Source organism: Denticeps clupeoides, chromosome 17, assembly GCF_900700375.1.
Source record: "Denticeps clupeoides chromosome 17, fDenClu1.1, whole genome shotgun sequence".
Taxonomy (NCBI): Eukaryota; Metazoa; Chordata; class Actinopteri; order Clupeiformes; family Denticipitidae; genus Denticeps; species Denticeps clupeoides.
In genome coordinates this window covers 8,695,178-8,714,249 of record NC_041723.1, presented here as the reverse complement: position 1 = coordinate 8,714,249, position 19,072 = coordinate 8,695,178, and the positions used below count along the sequence as shown (strand labels likewise).

Below are 19,072 nucleotides of genomic sequence, written 5' to 3'. Positions count from 1 at the left end.
TCCATAATGTTTTCAAAGGAAAATGGGTCTAAAGACATAAGATATAAGTATTTTTTAAATTCTAAAATATTTATGAATTACGAGTATTACGAGGATGACTGAAAAAAAATTGTGTGTATATAATTTCATATTTATTTGACAAATGTGTGTGAAACCAGGATGGCAACATTATAATATAGTTCTAAAATGCAGATTAAAAACACAGTTCTCACTTGCTTTGGTGCTAGCTGTGGAGGAAGCCATTGTGCTACTCAGGGAGGTGATGTCTTAAAAATATAAGTTCAAATGATTTTTAAAACCTTGCTGGAATGATGATATAAACTGTCTGAAATAATATGTTGAATTAAGTGCATGACTGAAACTTTACCATTATGGAGTAATTTTTTTTAAGTTTTACTAGATGGAACATTGACAACAAAAGTTTTACACACTGCACATTTTCACAGATAAAAAAAAAATACAATTCAAACCATCTTTAGTAATAGCTGTAGACGAAGCCATTGTGCTACTCAATGAAGTGGAAAAATATAAGTACAAACAATTTTGTAAACAGTGCTCGGATATTGATTAATTCAATTTGTTATATTTTAAGTTATAAGGTATTAGGACGTAGCACATTGTATGTGGTCAAAAGTTCGGATTTACCTGCTCACCAGTCAGAATTGAGTTAAATGTCTGATAATCTATTGCATGTTTGGTTTTTAAGCGCATGTGGTTCTGAGAATGTTCACCATCCACAAAACTCCTATTCTTCAGTCAACAGTCATGAGCGTTTATAACCAAAACTACAACATTACTAAATATTTCTGTAATTCCACAACACAAAACTCACCTGCTATGGTGCTAGCTGTAGAGGAAGCTATGGTGCTTCTCAGGGGACTGGTGTCTGAAATATATAAGTACAAATGATTTTATAAACAGTGTTGGAAAGTTAATGAACAAAAACCTTGCACGAATGTTGATGTAAAAGAATGACTGAAACTATGGTTGCATGTATATATCTTAATTCAATATTCAGGTTATTTTTAAGTTCATCAGTCTTGATTGTTTTTACCTAGGACAACAACATTATGAAATAGTGCTAAAATTCCATAGATAGAATCACAATTCTCACCTGCTATAGTGCTAGCTGTAGAGGTATCCACAATGCTATCAAGGGAAATTGGGTCTAAAGATTAAGTACAAAGTATTTTTTTTAAGTGCTAGAATGTTTCTGAATTTTGTCTATGATAACATGTTCAGTTAAGAGTTTGACAATTAAGAGTAAGAGTAATAAGAGCAAAAACCTGGCTTTAACATTATAACAGGTATATTTTCAAGGTCTACAATCTTGATGGTTTGAAACCAGGATGGCAATATTATAATAAAATTCTAAAATGCACAGATAAAAGTATAGTTCTCACCTGCTTTGGTGCTAGCTGTAGAGAAAGCTATCGTGCTATTCAGGGATGTGGTGTCTTAAAAATATAAGTACAAACGATTTTAAAATTCTTGCTGGAATGTTGTAAACTGTCCAAACTAATCTGCTCAATTAAGTGAATTCTGATTATATAAACTATGAAACTGATTGAAAATACATATTATATGAACAATAGTGGTGACACTGTTTAAGATGTGTGTTTTGACACTTTTCTAGGACAGCCAGCATTAACGTTTTTAACAGTTTGAACCGTTTTTTTTTTTTGTTTTTTTTTTGTTTTTTTTGTTTTTTTACAAGTGCTCTTCAATTAGAAAAAGCCTGGCTTTAGCATTACTGAGTTAATTTTTTAGGACAACTAACCTGAAGAATTGGAACCAGGATAACAACATTACTACATACTGCTTGGTGCTACTGGTAGAGGAAACCATGGTGCTACTAAGCAAAGTCGTATCTTAAAAATATAAGTACACGTGTTGCAAAGTTAATGTTCAGTTAAGAGCATAACTGAAACTATCCTGTGAAGTGGTGTCTTAAAGTATAAGTACGTAAACAATAAGTGCTATAATGTCTATATATTCTGTCCAGTATGTTCAGTTTAGACCATGACTGAAACAACGATTGTATGTATATAATCACTCAAAAATACTTGTGACACTGTGACACACTTTTCTGCCAGGACCAGTATTAACATTTTCAACAGTACATCATGGGGTAGCCAAACTGAAAATATAATTGCATGTACATATTGGCTATTACCACAGATGATAACATTATAATATTGTGATAAAATACCACATATAGAAACACACAATTCTTACCTGCTATGGTGCTTGCTGTAGAGGAATCCACAGTGCTATCTGGGTAAGTGGTGTCTTAAAATATAAGTACAAATAATTTTTTTCAATGCAAGAATATTTATGAATTCTCTGAATGATTGTGTGTATATTTATTAGAAAATAGTTCAGACTAAGATATGTGTTTTGAGTATAGTTGTTTTTGGCGGTCTGTCTGAGCATTTTAGTCATATTTATGAATTATCCATAAATATTTTAATATAGTCTTAGTCAACAAGAACTAATGACATTTTAGTTTAGTTTTAGTAAACAAGAACTGATGACATACTAGTCTAGTTTTAGTCAAGGAGATCTGATGATATTTTAGTCAATGAAACTTGTATTTTAGTCTCATTTTCAATGACATTAACCCTGTCAATATAGTACAGATACAAATACATGTGAAATATAACCTATTTCATAATTAAAACAAGGGAATCTTATTGTTATATTATTGTTAGCAAATGGATTTAAGAATATGCTACATCCATTCCAGACACTGATGAAGCTGTGATTTGTTCTGTGTTTTTGACCACTCGTTCTGGGGGAACGGAGCAGTGGCCGCAGCACATGGTTGACAAATGCCAAAGACTAGAAACATAAACAGACCATAGACATCCACACTCAAAAGAGAAATAAAACATGCCAAACTTGAAGGAAACTACTAGGAATAAGCTGAAGCGAACGAATAAAAGAAGATGAATGGAGACTGTTAGTAGTGGTAGTAAAGTAGCAGGAAAGATGGAAAAACAAGCAACTCTCGTAAATCTCATAAACGCAAACTAAACAAGCTGCAGCTTTATTTGATAGCGGATGGACGTACCATTTGATATCTCTGCTATTGTGCTCTGTGTGAAAGATAAAAATGGATCATTAATCAAACATTAATGTCGCTTTGGATGCGCAAAACAACAGGGCCCATTAATACAGTTGTCAAATATGATTAAAATCCCATTCTTAAGTTTGGTGCTCACGTTACCGTGAACTCAAAACCAACATTTCAGACCATTGCAAAACATTACTTTAATCATTAAATACCAAGAGAGAATAGTAAGTTAACTGGGCCATGTCACATCTGCTTTTAGAGTAAAATAATTTAGCGAATATTGTAGGTAAGCATAATCAAGGACATTACTCATCCTGGTCAGAAGCTGCTGATAACAATACAACATGCTTAACAATGTTCTCATTGAACATTTACATTACATAAAATGTTGGTCATGTACAATATATTATTTATGATTTACAATTAGCAGGTGCCCTTATCCAGATTTAACACATAATCAGAAATGACAGGGACAGTCCCCCTGGAGTAATTCAGGGTTAGGTGTCTTGCTCAAGGACACAATGGTAGCAAGAGGAGTTTGAACCTGTGACTTTATGGTCTTCTACCAAGTGTGTTGCTCACCAGGCTACTACTACCTTTTGATTGATGGTGCTATAAAGTTGTGCCACTGACTACAACCACAATAATCATGGTACTTAAAGTGTCATCATGCTAATATTTGTAAAATATTAATACAATAATAAAATAAACAAGGACAAATAAAGTTACAATAAAATAAGTTACACACCACCCTGAGGGACATTTATTCGACATCCATTGACGCAGTCATCCTTCATTCCATTGTCGAGATTGTGAGATGAAGGAAGTTCCGAATGCTCTGCTTCATAGGAAAAGTGAAGTTGAAGCAATTCTGAGATTCATTCTTTTGAAAGAGAGGAATTAACATGTTCCACCTATTGTAAAATTAACAATTGTATGTAATTAGGATTTTTAACGATTAGCATATAGACAGATGCAACAGTGCAACACTCTTAATTTCCTTCATCAAGATGTTTGCTCCCTAACACCTTTGAAATACCATGTTCCACAATCACCTTTCTTGTAAGTCAAGTAAGTGGTGAAGTTTGTCCTTGCATGAAACGTTTTTCATTATATCCTAGGAGATCTAGGGAATGTGTAGTCCAAGTGAGAACTGACAGGATATGAACATCAGCATGCCTTCGATGCAATAACCACACAACTCAGATGTTGTTGTTCACTCAGATGTTTTTACTCAACAACTTTCTCAAAGTCACTGTCTTAAAGATGGTTTATTTTTGTTGAATTTCAATGATACACATACTTCATGCATTTAGGCACATTCTTAATCAAATTCAAATTGATTGTTACATGGTTTTTGTATGAGTTACTGTTAATCATGTATGCTTTTGAGCATTTAATTAATTTAATTGTCCCTGGTTCATGTGTAGATAAAATTGCTTGAAAGAGCCATGATAGCATAATCACAGGTTCATACCCACTTCCTACAATTGAGTCCCATCAGGGGCAACTACTGATTGCAAGTCACTCTGGATGTGACATCCTTATTCAAAGCAGTCAGAATTTACATGGACAGTCCCCCTGGAGAAACCTTGTGACTTTGCAACAACTGTGACATTGTGGTCTTCTGGTTCATAGTCAAGTGTGTTACCAACCAGGCTACTGGGCTTCTACCAGTCCATACAGCGATTGCTGAGGTAAGGTAAAAAAATGTCACATTATAAGACAAAAAAGCAATGACCCCTGATCTGAACCCTACACATGTTTAATTGCAAGGAAGATTAGTTGCAAAAAATAACCCAAACTATTAGAAATGGGTTTTAATGTTGGGTATAGGTCCATAAGACACTTTGCCTAAGTTGACACAGCTCTGTTTACATATCTGTTATTTGTGTTAGATCTGGAGGCACATCCAGCTGTAGACATCATTGTGGCTTTAAAAACAAACTGCAGAGGCCATTCAGTCAGCAGTACATTCACCTCACTTTCATCAAATTCTTTTGTCCTGTGACCGGACTGTCAATTTAGTCCCCTATCCACAAAGTAATCGGACGAAATATGAGCTCTAACAATATTCAAGCCTCAAAAAAATAAACCTTGCACAGTTATTCATTATAATATATTAAAATATGTGATATTACTTTACTTTACTTTATTTAGCAGACGCTTTTATCCAAAGCGACTTACAAGAGGAAGACACCAGCAATTCTCGTTCGAGTGTCCTCCTCATATTACTTTTTAAATATATATAATTTCACATAATCCTAGTTGTTTTGAAGTTCTGAAATTCAGATATTGTGAAATGATTACACCAAATTATTGAACTTAAAGGTTAAAATATGGGCTTTCAAGCTTTTGTTTTTACTCAAACATAGAGCCTTCCTCTATGTGTATATGCAAATTAACATTTTCAAATAGACAAAACAAATTTGGATGGCATCCAATCATCTAAAACTCAATCCAACCAAGACTGAACTAATATTCATTCCAGCAGATGCTTCACAACATCTGAATCTTGGATCTTACTATCTATCTAAACAACTTGCAGCAACCTGCAACAGCATGCAACCTTGGAGTAACTATAGACAACCAACTCTCCTTCTCGACTCAAATCAAATATTTTTCCTGCTCACATCACCGATATTTCTTGCCTTCTCTACAATAACAGGCGGATCAGCTCTTATCTAAAAATGCAGGCCACAGCCCTTATTATACCTCGCACTGCACCTCACACTCTCTGAGCCTCCAGTACTGCTCGCCTGGTCCCTCCACCACTGAAGGTATGAGGAGGACACTCATGAAGACTCTTCTCTGTCTTGGCCCCGAGGTGGTGGAATGTACTTCCCCTCGGGGTCAGAACAGCACAGTCGCTGAGTATTTTTCGAATGGCATCTTAAGACCTTCCTCTTTAGAGAATACTTACACTAACTTTCTTATAGTCTGACTTATGTAAACTAGAATCAATAACATGATTTTTATTCATAGCTGGGGTCCTAGTGAACCAGAAGTCTATGTCTTGATTTCTATAATACACAACATGATTTCATATGAAATAGTCAACATTTCCTTGTTTGCAGAGTTCACATGATCCACAGTATGCAAAGTGCTGCACACAGTGTGCTTCCATTTGTTCCACTTCCAGTTTTGCATGCACTGCTGTACTGAATTTCTTTGCACACATGCTGAACTATTATTATAATTACATATTTTTAGCTAAAATTAAATGACTGTCGACATTGTAAATGTATTGTATTAAGAATTAGTTTTTACCAAGACAAGGGGAGTGAGGAAAATGTTTCAAGCCTCTGTGTCTTAATATTAATCATTCTTTATTTTTTTACATTAAGGCTATTAAACTGGGGATATGAATCGCAACATAAAAATACCAGGTCTTCAAGGATGTTACATCCTGGCCAATTAGAATGAACCTCTGATGGCACCGTTATAAAATTGATGAAGAGGCAAAACTTGGTCAAGCCAAGCAGTGAGAAAGGAGATTTCAGATCAACAGGAAGGAGACCATCACACCTTCAAGCTACACTTGAAGCTACCCTTTGTTTCTCAACCATTACTGTTCATTTAACTTGATGTGTGTGTGTGTATGTTCTGTGTGTTTGTGTATATGTGTGTCTTCTCTGTGGCTGTTACGAGGACTAAAATTGAGCCATTTTGTAAAATCCAATGCAAGAAACATATGTAGTAGTTTTTATAGCAGGAGAGATGCTTTTTTTACCTTCAAGACTTTGTTCACTATTGTTATAATGTAAAATTGGCAAGACCCATAAATGAGCTGCTTCATAAGGTGACGGAAAATACCAAAAACTCTTTTCCAGGACTTTCTTTGATTAACAGAGAAATCGCAGAGACTGATAATAATGCAAGCCTGAAAAAATAAAGCATCTTATGCTTTAAATAAATATGTTTGTTGGGTCATAGAGTCTTATTTTATATATTTGTGATCTTCTATAATATGCTAGATTCCAAGCAGTCACTCTGTAAGTGAAGCGCGATCCAAAATGTATTCATCATTCAAACTTTTATTATTTTACTGGTTTGATGGGTTGCATGAGGACTACTGCTGTGTAACATCATTTTTTTAAAAAGAGCAATGTTTGCTTCAGAATGCCTAAATGAAATCACACTCTTCAACACTGACTCTCTCTCTCGCGCATATATATATATATATATATATATATATGTGTGTGTGTGTGTGTGTGTGTGTGTGTGTGTGTGTGTGTGTGTGTGCGCGCACGCAGCAGGTGTCCTCTTTATAATGCAGACACCCACAGTCAGAAAGAAAAACCCAAGCTCCTCACCTTTTGAAAAACAGAGAGGTAGAACAGTGTCCACAGCATTGCGTCTTTGCGTAGCTGCCACCGCCTCATGTCGGAAGATACCGTGCAATGTCCTGGCCCATTCACCAATTCTGTAAGCAAGGGGAGGATGGTTGGGGATAATTCACAGGAAACCACGTGCATGTGGAAGAGGAAGTTTGGACGACACGCCCTGTTCCATCATTTCCATTACCTGTGGGTTGTCAATAATCTATCTATCTATTTATCTATCTAGAATAAAATTGTTAATTCATTCATTAGTTGTAACTAATTCATTCATTAGTTAATCCCTAACTGGATATGTTTCTATCACATTTTATCACATTCAAATTCCAGCCAAACATTTAAGCATTTCCTCAAACGCAGATAACTTTTAGAATAAAGGCTTTCTGTGTGAATCAGAGGTACTGTACATGGTCATGGTAGTAGGGTGGGGTAATGATTAGACAGGGCCTTCCAGGAATGGAATGAAACAGGATTATGGACAGGAGATAATGCAAAACAGCATTAAAATCAACCTGAAATTATCTCGACATGTTAGCAGCAAGTAACCTTTAAAAAATATAAAATAAATCTACTGTTTTAAATCAGATTATCACTGAACTGTTTTAAAGGCAAAAAATTAATTTTTTAGGGACATTTACATTTCTGGCATTTATCAGACACCCTTATCCAGAGTGACTTATAATCACTAGTTACAGGGACAGTCCACCTTGAGCAATTTAGGATTAGGTGTCTTTGTGAGCAAGATTTGAACCTGCTGGTAGTACCCACTAGGCTACTACCACCCATGGCTTATTTAAAGCACAAGCTGTAAACTGTTGTAGCCTTTTACCCTATCACTTACACTATCCCGAAATGAAAATACAGAACCATGAAATAACACATGTGAGGTTATTGTTATACACATAAAATATGGCATATAACATGGCAAAACATTTGAGACTCTCCAAAGCAGGGATCTTTTGCTGTTACAGGAGCATTTCACACTCTTGGCTTCTCTCCTCCACCTTAAGTTGGACAACAGGGATGGTCCTGAACATTTAAGTTGAACACTTTCTTATCATTCCCTCATTTTAATGAGCATCTCATGAAGCTGCTTTCAATTATGACAATAGTGAACAAAGCAGCCATGAATTTAAAAGCAGACAACTCTAAAAAAAAATAAAGCTTCATAAAATAAACCTTGCTGTAAACCCAGACTACACAGTAAAGATGGGCCTTAAATTGATTATTTACTATTATTATTTTTACATACAAGATACATTGTTGTCTAGTCAATAAATGCTTTCAGTTATGTTAAATAACACTTCAGTAAGGCTGAACTATTTTTAACCAGGAAATGCAGGTTTGCATGAAATGACACCATGTACACGAAAACACGTGTATATTAGACACAGTGGGGTATTTTCAATCAATAGTGGGCTTTACATTTCCTTATCATAACCACCTGAACATTTTGCATATGTAAAATCTCAGGATGCCTTAAATATTGTATTTTTACATGTTATACCAATAGAAACAAAGGTTGTATTTTTCACAAAACAGTATACCGTAATTGTTTTAATCTAACCTGAACATGCTCAGGGTTAGCTGAAAAAAATGGAGGAATTTGACAGAATCTCTGAACTCTCCTAAAGGGAACGCTGCTGACCGGGCAGCTCAAGGCTACAACTTATCTGGATTTTCTAAAATCATTAACCATGGACTTAACTGACAGTGTGTTTCACTGTGACCTCATACTAACACAAGTCAAGGAAAATGCTAAAGATTTGGACACTTTCTATGAGTATTTTCCACTTCCCTTCTATTTATTTTTTGTATGTGAAATGATTCCGTTCCATCCTCACTGTGATGCCCCAGGGCCACCTAATTCCATTCCAAGTCCTAATACATCCCAGCTGACACCAGTTGGGCTTAATAGATCGGGACTCCATAAAACCCTAAACGCAGCATGCAGACATGGCTGCTGCATTAATGTGGAATCGACTACTTACCTTTGTGTTAGATTTTGTTCCTGGCCTTGTGCCTCACGCCTGCTGGTTTGTTTGTTTCCTTTGTTTTGTGTCACGGCGGCGAGCTGACGGGGGAAGGCAGCGCAGAGGCGGGACATTAATAAATAATAATAATTTGATTAATTATAATAATAATTTGATTAATAAATAATAATAATGGGGAGAACAAAAACGAGCCTGCAGGCGTGTATTGGTTGCCAAAACTCCAAAAGGTTGCCAGGTACAAAAACAAACTGTTGCACGGGCCACAAGAGTTCATCAAAATGTCGCCGCTGCAGAAGGGGTGGAGTCACAGACTTTTAACTGCTGTCTGGATTGGGCACAGGTGCTGTCAATCCTGACGTTTTGGAACCTTGTGCCATTTTCATTTGTGCTTATTAATAAATCCCAGTTGCCCAGATGTCCCATCTCTGCCCGTGGTCGTGACAGAATGCAGCAGCCCATCTCAGAAGTACAGAAGCAGAGGAGGAGGGCGACAGAAAAGCCAGTGAGGTGCACTGAAAGACTGCCCATGGGGTCGGGGTGTTCTGTTGCGTGACGCTCTGGGACAAGGATACGACCTCTGTGACCAGACTGAGAGATGCCATGGTCAGTGGTCGTGCCACGGCATGTGACGGACCCCGTGGTGATCCCGGATTACCGGAAGCGGGGTCCGCTGTGGGTGAGTAGTTGGAGAGACAGCTAGGAAGACGAGGTCAGCTGAGAGGGAGACGCATGGGACGACCCCAATATGCATGTGCTGACCAGCATGCACCACTGCAGCACCCTCGCCAACACTGAAGTGGAGTGGGACAATGCAGAAACAGAGGACGTAAGTGAAGACGAGGCTGACTGGTGGACGAATGGCGCATAGGGTGCACCACCCATCGCGCATCATTCCCTACCACTTCCGGGTATATGAAGAGGTGAGCAGCGAGGAGGATGAAGACAGCGATGCTGGGGTAAGCTGGTGGAACAGGTCAATGGGGAGTCATCAACCAGCAACCGCGCAGCGAGCCTGCCACATTTGGAACTCATCCCGCCAGTTCACCCAGCCCCCTGCAGGGTGAGCCAGACGTGCCAGCCCATCACCTGCCTCCCATACCAGGACCATGTCTCCACCTGCCAGTTACAGCAGTAAGGGAGGGGTCAGTGCCGGGTGATGGCTTGAGGGTCCTTCCTCCCACTCTCCCAACCCCGCCTCCAGGGAAGGTTCCAGAGAGCCCAGTGGCCAGAGCCAGAAGACCTTCTCTTTTGTTTGTCTTGGTGTGTGTTTATGGTTTGTGACTCTCCTGGTGATGCCTCCCCTGATTTTTTTGGGGAGGCGCAGTACGGGTTGGGAGGATGGGTGTTTTGCTGGACCCTCCGGTAGCTGGTCCAGAGGTTGGGCCAGGCGGGGGCCACAGAGCCTCCAGAGTGGCATGAGGGTTCAGCTGGGATGAGCAGGAAGAGGACCTGCTTGTCCCAATGGAGACAGACGAGGCCGAGCCAGGAGGTGTCTCACAAAGCTCCTGTGACATGCAAAGCTCCAGCAGAAACATGCAGGGCTTTTATTAATAAATCCCAGTTGCCCAGATGTCCTGTCTCTGCACTTTCATCCCCCGTCACCCATTATTGTTCTGTTTGATTCACTTGGGGGTTTACTTGTTGGCCTCAGTCAGAACAGAAATTCCAGAGCTCAGATAGACCTGAGGTAATGAGTCGTAGTTTTATTGTTAATCACATTCTGACATGAAGGAGGTCTGAGTTCAGCAACTCACTCAAATAAATGTACTGACACTTTCACGGTTCCCATTCCACCTCCCCACAAGCAGGAGGCACCCGTGAGGCCAAACACCTTGAAATAGATGAGGAAGAGGTCAGCCTCCTCTATAAATACTCTCCGGCCATCTGGGAGCCTTACTTGCTCATCATTGTGATTCTTCCTTTGTTGCTGCTCACATTTTCCTCTGCCTTTTTGAGCACGCTTCACACTGACCCTCAGGATTCTTTTTGCGTTACACTTGCCATTTGGATTTTGCAAAACCTCTCGCCTAGGTTTGCCAACTTTCTTAACCCCAAATGAGGGACACTTTGTAGCAGGTGCATGCGCACTAAACACATTTCGTTTCTGTAAAATAAAGTTCACTTGCAACGTGTGTGACAGTTCTGCCGATGAGGAGTGTTAAAAACGAGTGGAAAGCCCAGGTGCATACCTCATGCACTGCTTGTCCTTCCTTACTGCCTCTGGCTGCACCCCTCCTGCAGTACAGCATTTACATTTACATTTACAGCATGTATCAGACGCCTGCATACAGAAACCAGGGCGGATCCTTTGGGGCACGTGCTGGCCCTGCCCCTGCACATCCCTGCTGACGCGTCTCTCCTTGCCCCGCCCAGGGAAGGGGACTGCCCCTTGGCATCACAGTCACCCACCTCAAGGGTGCTGAAAAATCATTTGGGGACGTGCCCCTCCTGGATGGACCAGGGGGCATCCTTGGACCAGTACACAGTACATATACTTTGCACAGTATATGTAAATTAGCAGGATAAGGGCAGGAATTCACTGCATGAAGAAATACTATAGTGTGTCTGTCTGAGAGTTGACAAAGAAACCCATGCTACCTGAGAATTTAGTTCACAATGAGTAAAGGATTTGGGCACAATAAATTATTTTAAGTCCTGAGTAGGGGCATCCATGTAGAAATGTATTGGTTTGTTGGTTTTATTTATTGGCATGGTCCAGGACATTAAAAATGAAGTGGCAGCTAAACAGAAATGCAGTGACCTCTGTTGCCTGCTCTTTTTAATCAAACAGAGTGATTGAAATCGATATTATTCACTTCTATTGTTCCTTCAATTTATTTTTATTTCCAAATCTGTAATGTTTCAGGACCCTGGAGAGCAGCTGTCTTTTCTTAAAAAAAAAAACACCCATCAGTGGCAAAAGGTGTTTGATTATAGGTCTTTAATAAGTAATTAAAAAAATTATTAATTAGTTATTTGTTTAATAACCAGGCAGTGGTGGCCTAGCGGATATGGAAGTGCACCCATCCCCCCCAAATGAAAATATTAAATGACAGAATATTGAATGGCAGTTTGAATCTTGATCAGACAAGGTGCCACTGAGGTGCCACTGAGCAAAGCACCGTCCCCACACCCTGCTCCCTGGGCGCCTAATGGCTGCCCACTGCTCACCAAGGGTGATGTGTTAAAAGCAGTTGTGTCACCATGTGCTGTGCTGCAGTGTTTCACAATGACAATCACATTTGTTTATTACAATTTATAATAATTGTCAGGGAGCAGTGCAGGACAGGAAGAAAATGGTACAAATGCACAACTAACAAACGGGATTTACTGAAACACAAAATACCAATAAACAGGTATAGCAGAATGATAAAACATTAATGACCAGACACAGACAGGACCTCAGGACACATTTATACATGTAAACACAGATGCAAACAATCAGGTAATCTGGGCAATATTGGACAACACAATACTGTGTTCAAGAACACAGACTCACCCCACAAAGTCAGTGGAAGCCGTCGTCGTTGTTGTCTTCCTCCGCTTATCCAGGTCCGGGTCATGGGGACAGCATCCCACGTAGGGAATCCCATACAGCCCTCTCCCCAGCCACCTCCAGCAGGACCCCAAGGTGTTCCCAGACCAGATTGGAGATACAGTATCATTTCTCCAGCATGTTCTGGGTGGATCCGGGCGCCTCCTGCCGGCAGGACATGCCCGAAAAACCTCCCCAGGGAGGCATCCAGGAGTTCTACTCTGATTCCCTCCCGAATGTCCGAGATCCTCACCCCATCTCTAAGGCTGAGCCCAGCCGCCCTACGGAAGAAACTCATGAGACCCAAAAGTCATGACCATAGGTGAGGATTGGCGTGTAGATTGACCGGTAAATCGGCGGAGACCCTACCCGGGGCACCAAGTTCCCCAGTCAACATAGCTCCTAGGATCATTAGGGCAAACTCCTCCACCACGATAAGGTGATGGTTCAAGGAGGAGATAATGGAAGCCAATAATAATAATATATTTAGCATTTTTACGTTATTAACTAAATGATAAAATACAGACAAAAATAAATATAAAATCGTTTTTGGTCTGTGGATCTGCATGGTGAATTGGCCTCTGTGTTAGTGTCAATGTGCGAGTTCGGGGACGCATTTGCAGACATGCTTGGAGCGAGGGGACAAGTCGTCGTTCGGGGAGAGGACACTGGAGGAGCTGGGGAGGATGACCGGAGGCGCTTGGCCAGTGAGAGGGAGGCAGGAGGTGAGTGGAGCAGTGGACGCGTTTCCCCGTTCCTCTCACAACATGGCAATATTGCTGCTACCTATCACACCCCACGGTGGCAGCATGTGCGTGACTTCTGACTGAGTCTGCGCAGAGAAATTAGCGTTTGTGGCGTACAACAAAGCGGCATGTAGCACTGCCACTCAACACCAGGAGGCGCTTTAGTCTCTACTTTTTTTGTCAAGCACCAGTCCTTTAATGTCAGTTATCGACAATATGCATAAAATATATATATAATAAAAATATTTTAAAGCCTTTTGTAATTTATGTAATGTATAACATATATAAAATGTATATTTGAGTATTTATTATTAGTTATGGCTTTGAGGGAAACGATAAGTCTACCAAATATAGATAAGCTGCATAAAATATATATATTGAAGGTGGGCCACAGCCATAATCGAAATCGGCGAGTAGCTGCCTGTCTTTAAAATCCTCCTGTCTTTTTAATCCGGGGATCAGAGGGCTGACGTCACCCAGCCCTCGAGCGGACCGCTCCCATTGGCTGCGGGTGACGTCAGGCCTCGCCGCTGAACCATGACCTCATCCTCGGTTCATTTTTAGTGCTTAAGTGCACCTTCTGTTTTCTCCGGCTGCCGAGAGCTCGTAAATGCCGACTGGTTGTCTGCCCGGCGGCTCCCAAAACGCGGAACCGACGCCGCGACCGGGGCCGCGCTTGTCGTGAGCGCGCGTCCGCCCCCCCCTCCCCCCTCCCGCGACAGCGGCGGACACGCGCATCTGGACGGCGCGTCCGGCGGCGCGCAGACCGCGTGGTCAGAAGCGCTGACAGTCGCAGGCAAATGGCTTCCCCCCCCCCCCCCCCCCAGGAGTCGACTGTCGCGCACCGAGGCCAGCTGAAGACCTGCGACGGGACTGCGGCGTCTGACGTGAGTGGGCCGCCGTTCTGCGCGCGCCGCGGTTCGCTTGCTCGGTGCCCAACGTCCGCGAAGAACAATTAATGAATAGTTATAAATCGACGATTCTTATCATTAGCCCGTGTGCATTCTCCCCAGACCACCAGTGCAGGGCGTACAGGGCTGCTCTTATCAACACAACAGGAATAAAGGAATAAAGACAGTCGTCCTCAATAATATCATTTCCTTCATGCCTTCTGTGACCGAACGTAAAACATGTATAATAATAATAATAATAATAATAATTTCGGTCAGTCGTTATTCCTCTCTGCGTCGTCATCCATTTGCTGTTGATCGCGTTATGGTGGCATTTCTGAATGATTTTCTGAGGTGCACTGCCTGACTTCCAAAGAGTAAATATTTCGGCCTGTAAATATTTGTGGCAAGAAATCGTCAAGGATTCCGGCACCGTTAACTAAATGCCCACTACTAGTCATTAATTTGTAATATACTGAGATGTTATGTTCTGATGTGGTTTGGGTGTGATTTTAAAATTCATCAGTGTCCACTCCTTCTATTATTGCCAAATAACCGTGCATAACATTCTAATAAAAAAAGCTTTTGTTTATTGCACTGATTCATGTGGTCTGTGTATTGTATACTGTATGCATTTACGGATTGTAATAATATGTACTGGAATATGTAATAAACAAAATGATGCAGAAATGCTCACACAAAGCACGCATCTTAGTACAAATGAGCTTATTGGTGGTCTTGTGAAACGTGCTTCTGTTATTATTCAATCGGCAACACTGTGGACCTATTTGTGCAACCGTGTCTAACCATCATGGTGCATTTGGAAAAACCCAGGGGGAAAAAATGCCATAAACACACTATTCAGTGACAACTGTCCTGTTTTTTGCAAAGCCGGCCCCCTTTTTCTAAAGCGCAAGATGCTTTAATGAGGTCACGAGGCCAGATGGAGGCGTAATCGGCGTTACTGTTTTGGTGTCGCCGTCCCGCTGCATTAGGATTTTTTTTTTTTTTGTTCCCCCAACCTCGCTGCCTCCGCCGCAGATGCACGGCGGGGAAAAAGGTTCCGAAAAACACGCAGGCTGCTCTGGCTTTGGGAGGTTTGCTTGTTGAATAGATTAGGTCCCCGGAAATTTTTTTTGTTCTCTTGCTGAGACTAAACGACTTGACTGGAACGCTGTTACCAGAACATCAGTAGAACGAGGGATTTGTCTTTTTGCGCCAGCACCGGCGGTTTTCTCCATCGACTGCTGGACCCCAGCATCCCAGTGTGGATTTTGAGTGTTGCCATGGCAACCTGAAAATCTCGCACAGCCTTGCAGGCATTGTGTCTCGGGCCTCGCCTGGCCCGTGGCGGCGCGCATTGCGAAAGTGTAAATATGTAAACACGTCACCCGAGCCGCTTGTGCCGGTGCTCGCGGCCTGACCTCCGTCAGCTCCTTACCGGTCGGTTTTGTGTGTGTGTGTGTGTGTGTGTGTGTGAGAGAGAGAGCAGCCTGCGACTCGCCCCTTTTTGCTAACTCACCATCCCACGCGACACGCACCCCCCGCGCCCACACCTTGCGTTAGCCCGAGCCGGGATGCGGCTCGTCGCCCCATCGATCTGCGATGGCTGCCGGCCAAGGTGGGGCTATTCCCGCAGCCCCCGTGGTGCGGCTGAGGGCCGCTCTGCATTGTGTTTTCGCATTCGCGTGACCGGGTCCACGTAGCGAGACAGAACGCCCCGGTGCGCCTGTGGATGGGGCGAAGATGCCTGGGAATTGTGTGCTTGCGTGTGCCGAGGGCTGTTACTGGGCAGAGTGGAGTCCTCTGCACACACCGGGGTGCTGAAGCGTGAGGAGCAGCACGTTCGCGATGTGTTTTTTTGTCGTCTCCGGTGCATGCATGCTTGTGGACGTCTAATTTGCCTCTGTAGGCGCGATGGCCAATTTCTGGCTCGGCCGGTACCCCACCTATCGCTCTGCGGTCTCTTCCCCAGTGCCACCGGGCTGCGTCTGACTCGGTTTACCGCTGCACGAGCTGCGAACTCGTTCCTTTCTTCTGGAAACCTGTCTGTGTGTTTTTTACTCAACACACGTTTCCCCGTCTCCTCTCGGTCTTACAGACATCGCGCTTCAGGTGTTTGGGCCGGGTGGACATTTTGTGATCCGTTCGGTCCAGCTCGGCTTCTTCCACGGCACGCGTGCGGCGGACGGGGAAAGCCACTTTCGCCGCCGAAGTCCATTAGTAAGAGAGAGGCAGGCTGCGTGAGCCAAACTCATTTATTTTGCATGACCTGTGCGACAGAGGGAGGGATAGAAGAAACGTGGCAGCTACGCTGGCACAATGGCATCCTGGTTGACCCAGGCTCCTATAAGCAGAAAAAAAAAGAAGATGAATATTTAAATCCATGGACGGGCATGGTTGGGCCGCGGTGCATTAGCACGGTCACTCCTGACAACCTCTGATTAATTTAGGGTTTAGCCCATTGTGTTATTGGTTAGGCTCCTGAAATGACGTCCCGCGGCTTCATTATTTGTCCTCCCTGGAGGATTCTCCTATTTCCTGTTTGGATTCTTTCAAAAGATGAGGAGCCATGAAGTGGCCTTCTGCTGAACCATGCCGTTTAGCCTCTAGCACGGATTAGTGGGGTGTGTAGTGAATCGCATTGTGTCAAGTTGTCACAGTTTCCTTGCTTTTTTTTAGACCACTTTAGTCAATTTGTGGCAAAAAAATTGCAGTCCTTTTAATTTTTCTTTCTCAGCATCCTTGGATGCGTGACAAGTGTCCTCTTAATTTACAACATAATCAGTATGGAAGGCAGAGGGCTTGGTGACAAACCACTTTGCATCATCCCACTTAATCTGTTCATCTGTGGTATTGTTGCACCCGAACCGCTCTCTAACACAGTCAACATCCGCTTGATGGGGCGTGGCACATCGCGCCAACATATTAAAGGCTTGCTGTCACGCCAGGCCTCTCATCAATGCACAGGCAGGCCTCAGAAGTACGCCGTTCCTAATATATCTCACCTCCTCCGGTTCCCGTTTCATCAGCACCCGGACGAAAGCCGTTCTAAATTTTACCGCGACACACACCCTGGGACAATAATAGCAGGAGGTGGCAGTGTTGTTTTTTTTTTTTTTTGTTTTCATCTCTAGTGTCATAGTGTGCATTGCGTTGGTCTCATCAAAACCTTGTGTTGACTTTCTAGAACTAATATTAACAACCTGTACATGTGTGGTGTTTATGTATGTTTACGGTCAAACTTTGTAACGTCTTGGTTTTTGTACAGATTCGGCCCCTACAATTTCAGTGACCGCAGAGAATCATTTTTTTTAATGGCGCTGCCTTTTTATTCTCTGTACCTCTCTGCAGAAACCATGAAGGCCTCAAGCGTTGCACCCTCATTTCTCCAGTGATCTGACCTGAGCTCTTGCAGCTCACAACCTATCCTCCCCTACCTTCACTGAGTGACCGCTATCACTCACCCAATACCCCGGTGCACTCAGGCCACCTCGGCGTCACCCCCGTCAGGAGCATGGCTGGGGAGAAGGGTCGGCGCAGTGCCATGGACATCAAGCGTCTGGCGGGGCTGCTGCAGCGCGGAGCCGGGCGGCTGCTCGTCATCGACAGCCGCACCTTCTCCGAATACAACGCCTTGCACGTGCAAGGGGCCGTCAACGTCTGCTGCTCCAAGCTGGTGAAGCGGAGGCTGCAGCAGGACAAAGTCTCCGTGACCGAGTTGCTGCAGCCCAACGGGAAACTCAAGGTACGTCTGACCTCGTTGGCCCGGACAGTGGGGCCTTCTCCGGTTTCACTGATGTCATGAATCTGTGGCCATGAAAGGAGAGGAAAGGCAATAGCAGTTTGTAGGAGGACATAAGGTTACGCAAAGTTACTGTCTCCAAATAGCTAACTTTACAACCTTGTGCGCCGATCAGTCATGACCTCAGCATCACCTGAGACTCAACATCTATCAAAACATGTCCTCTCACTTATGTTGGCTCTTAACCACGGTGCTTGCATTCCCCTACTGCCCAGAGCTGCTGTCACCTGAGCGGGTGACATTTAGATAGTTATTATTTGGAGTAAAATAAACGTTAGTCAGCCGCCAGTTGCCAGTTTTAGAACTGGAACAGAAATGTCAGAAGTGTGGCGTCTGAACTTCGTGATTTGGTTACAGGGACACTTTCAGTTTACCGCTCATCTACGGATGGGAAACCGGGTGTTCCGGTTCTTTCAGTCTTAATATTTTGAGTCGCTCTGTGCAATGGAAGAAAAATCAGGTGTGAGAAGTCATAACGGGAAAAAAAAAAAATTAAGAAGACACCAATAACGTGATAACGTGGCATGTCATTCGTCACAATGACTGACAGACCCGTTGGAAGGAACTGGGCACATTGATTGGCACTTTGTGAAACCCACTTTGCTACGTGTGTATATTGGGTTACGGGCATGGCTGCGTGTCCAGACATGCGTGCACACGAGGTGCATTTTTCTGCCACTCTC

At 42.6% G+C, this 19,072-nt stretch overlaps 2 protein-coding genes and 1 long non-coding RNA gene across 6 annotated transcripts in view; 1 reads left to right on the top strand and 2 right to left on the bottom strand.

Moving 5' to 3' along the window:
• LOC114766777 (serine-rich adhesin for platelets-like) overlaps positions 1-14,316 on the bottom strand; it is a 52,612-nt gene extending 38,296 nt beyond the window's left edge. The window contains exons 1-8 of one of the 2 annotated variants that reach the window (XM_028957971.1): positions 12,913-14,316; positions 9,411-9,493; positions 7,396-7,505; positions 3,077-3,101; positions 2,239-2,292; positions 1,404-1,457; positions 1,115-1,168; positions 833-886 (exon numbers count right to left, since the gene is read on the bottom strand). In XM_028957971.1, coding sequence (XP_028813804.1) covers positions 833-886; positions 1,115-1,168; positions 1,404-1,457; positions 2,239-2,292; positions 3,077-3,101; positions 7,396-7,464 — 310 coding nt within the window. In that variant the 5' untranslated portion in view covers positions 7,465-7,505; positions 9,411-9,493; positions 12,913-14,316. Of the gene's footprint in view, positions 1-832; positions 887-1,114; positions 1,169-1,403; positions 1,458-2,238; positions 2,293-3,076; positions 3,104-7,395; positions 7,506-9,410; positions 9,494-12,912 lie in introns of those variants that run through there. The other variant, XM_028957972.1, reaches the window with a different exon arrangement.
• The window catches only part of dusp8a (dual specificity phosphatase 8a), a 26,686-nt gene continuing 21,857 nt past the window's right edge, over positions 14,244-19,072 (top strand). Inside the window, exons 1-2 of one of the 2 annotated variants that reach the window (XM_028957976.1) lie at positions 14,244-14,581; positions 17,939-18,332. In XM_028957976.1, coding sequence (XP_028813809.1) covers positions 18,102-18,332 — 231 coding nt within the window. In that variant the 5' untranslated portion in view covers positions 14,244-14,581; positions 17,939-18,101. Of the gene's footprint in view, positions 14,582-15,638; positions 17,681-17,938; positions 18,333-19,072 lie in introns of those variants that run through there. The other variant, XM_028957977.1, reaches the window with a different exon arrangement.
• LOC114766780 (uncharacterized) overlaps positions 18,056-19,072 on the bottom strand; it is a 3,884-nt gene continuing 2,867 nt past the window's right edge. For both annotated transcript variants that reach the window (XR_003742861.1, XR_003742862.1), the window contains exon 3: positions 18,056-18,394. This is a non-coding gene — a long non-coding RNA (uncharacterized LOC114766780). The remainder of the gene's footprint in view (positions 18,395-19,072) is intronic.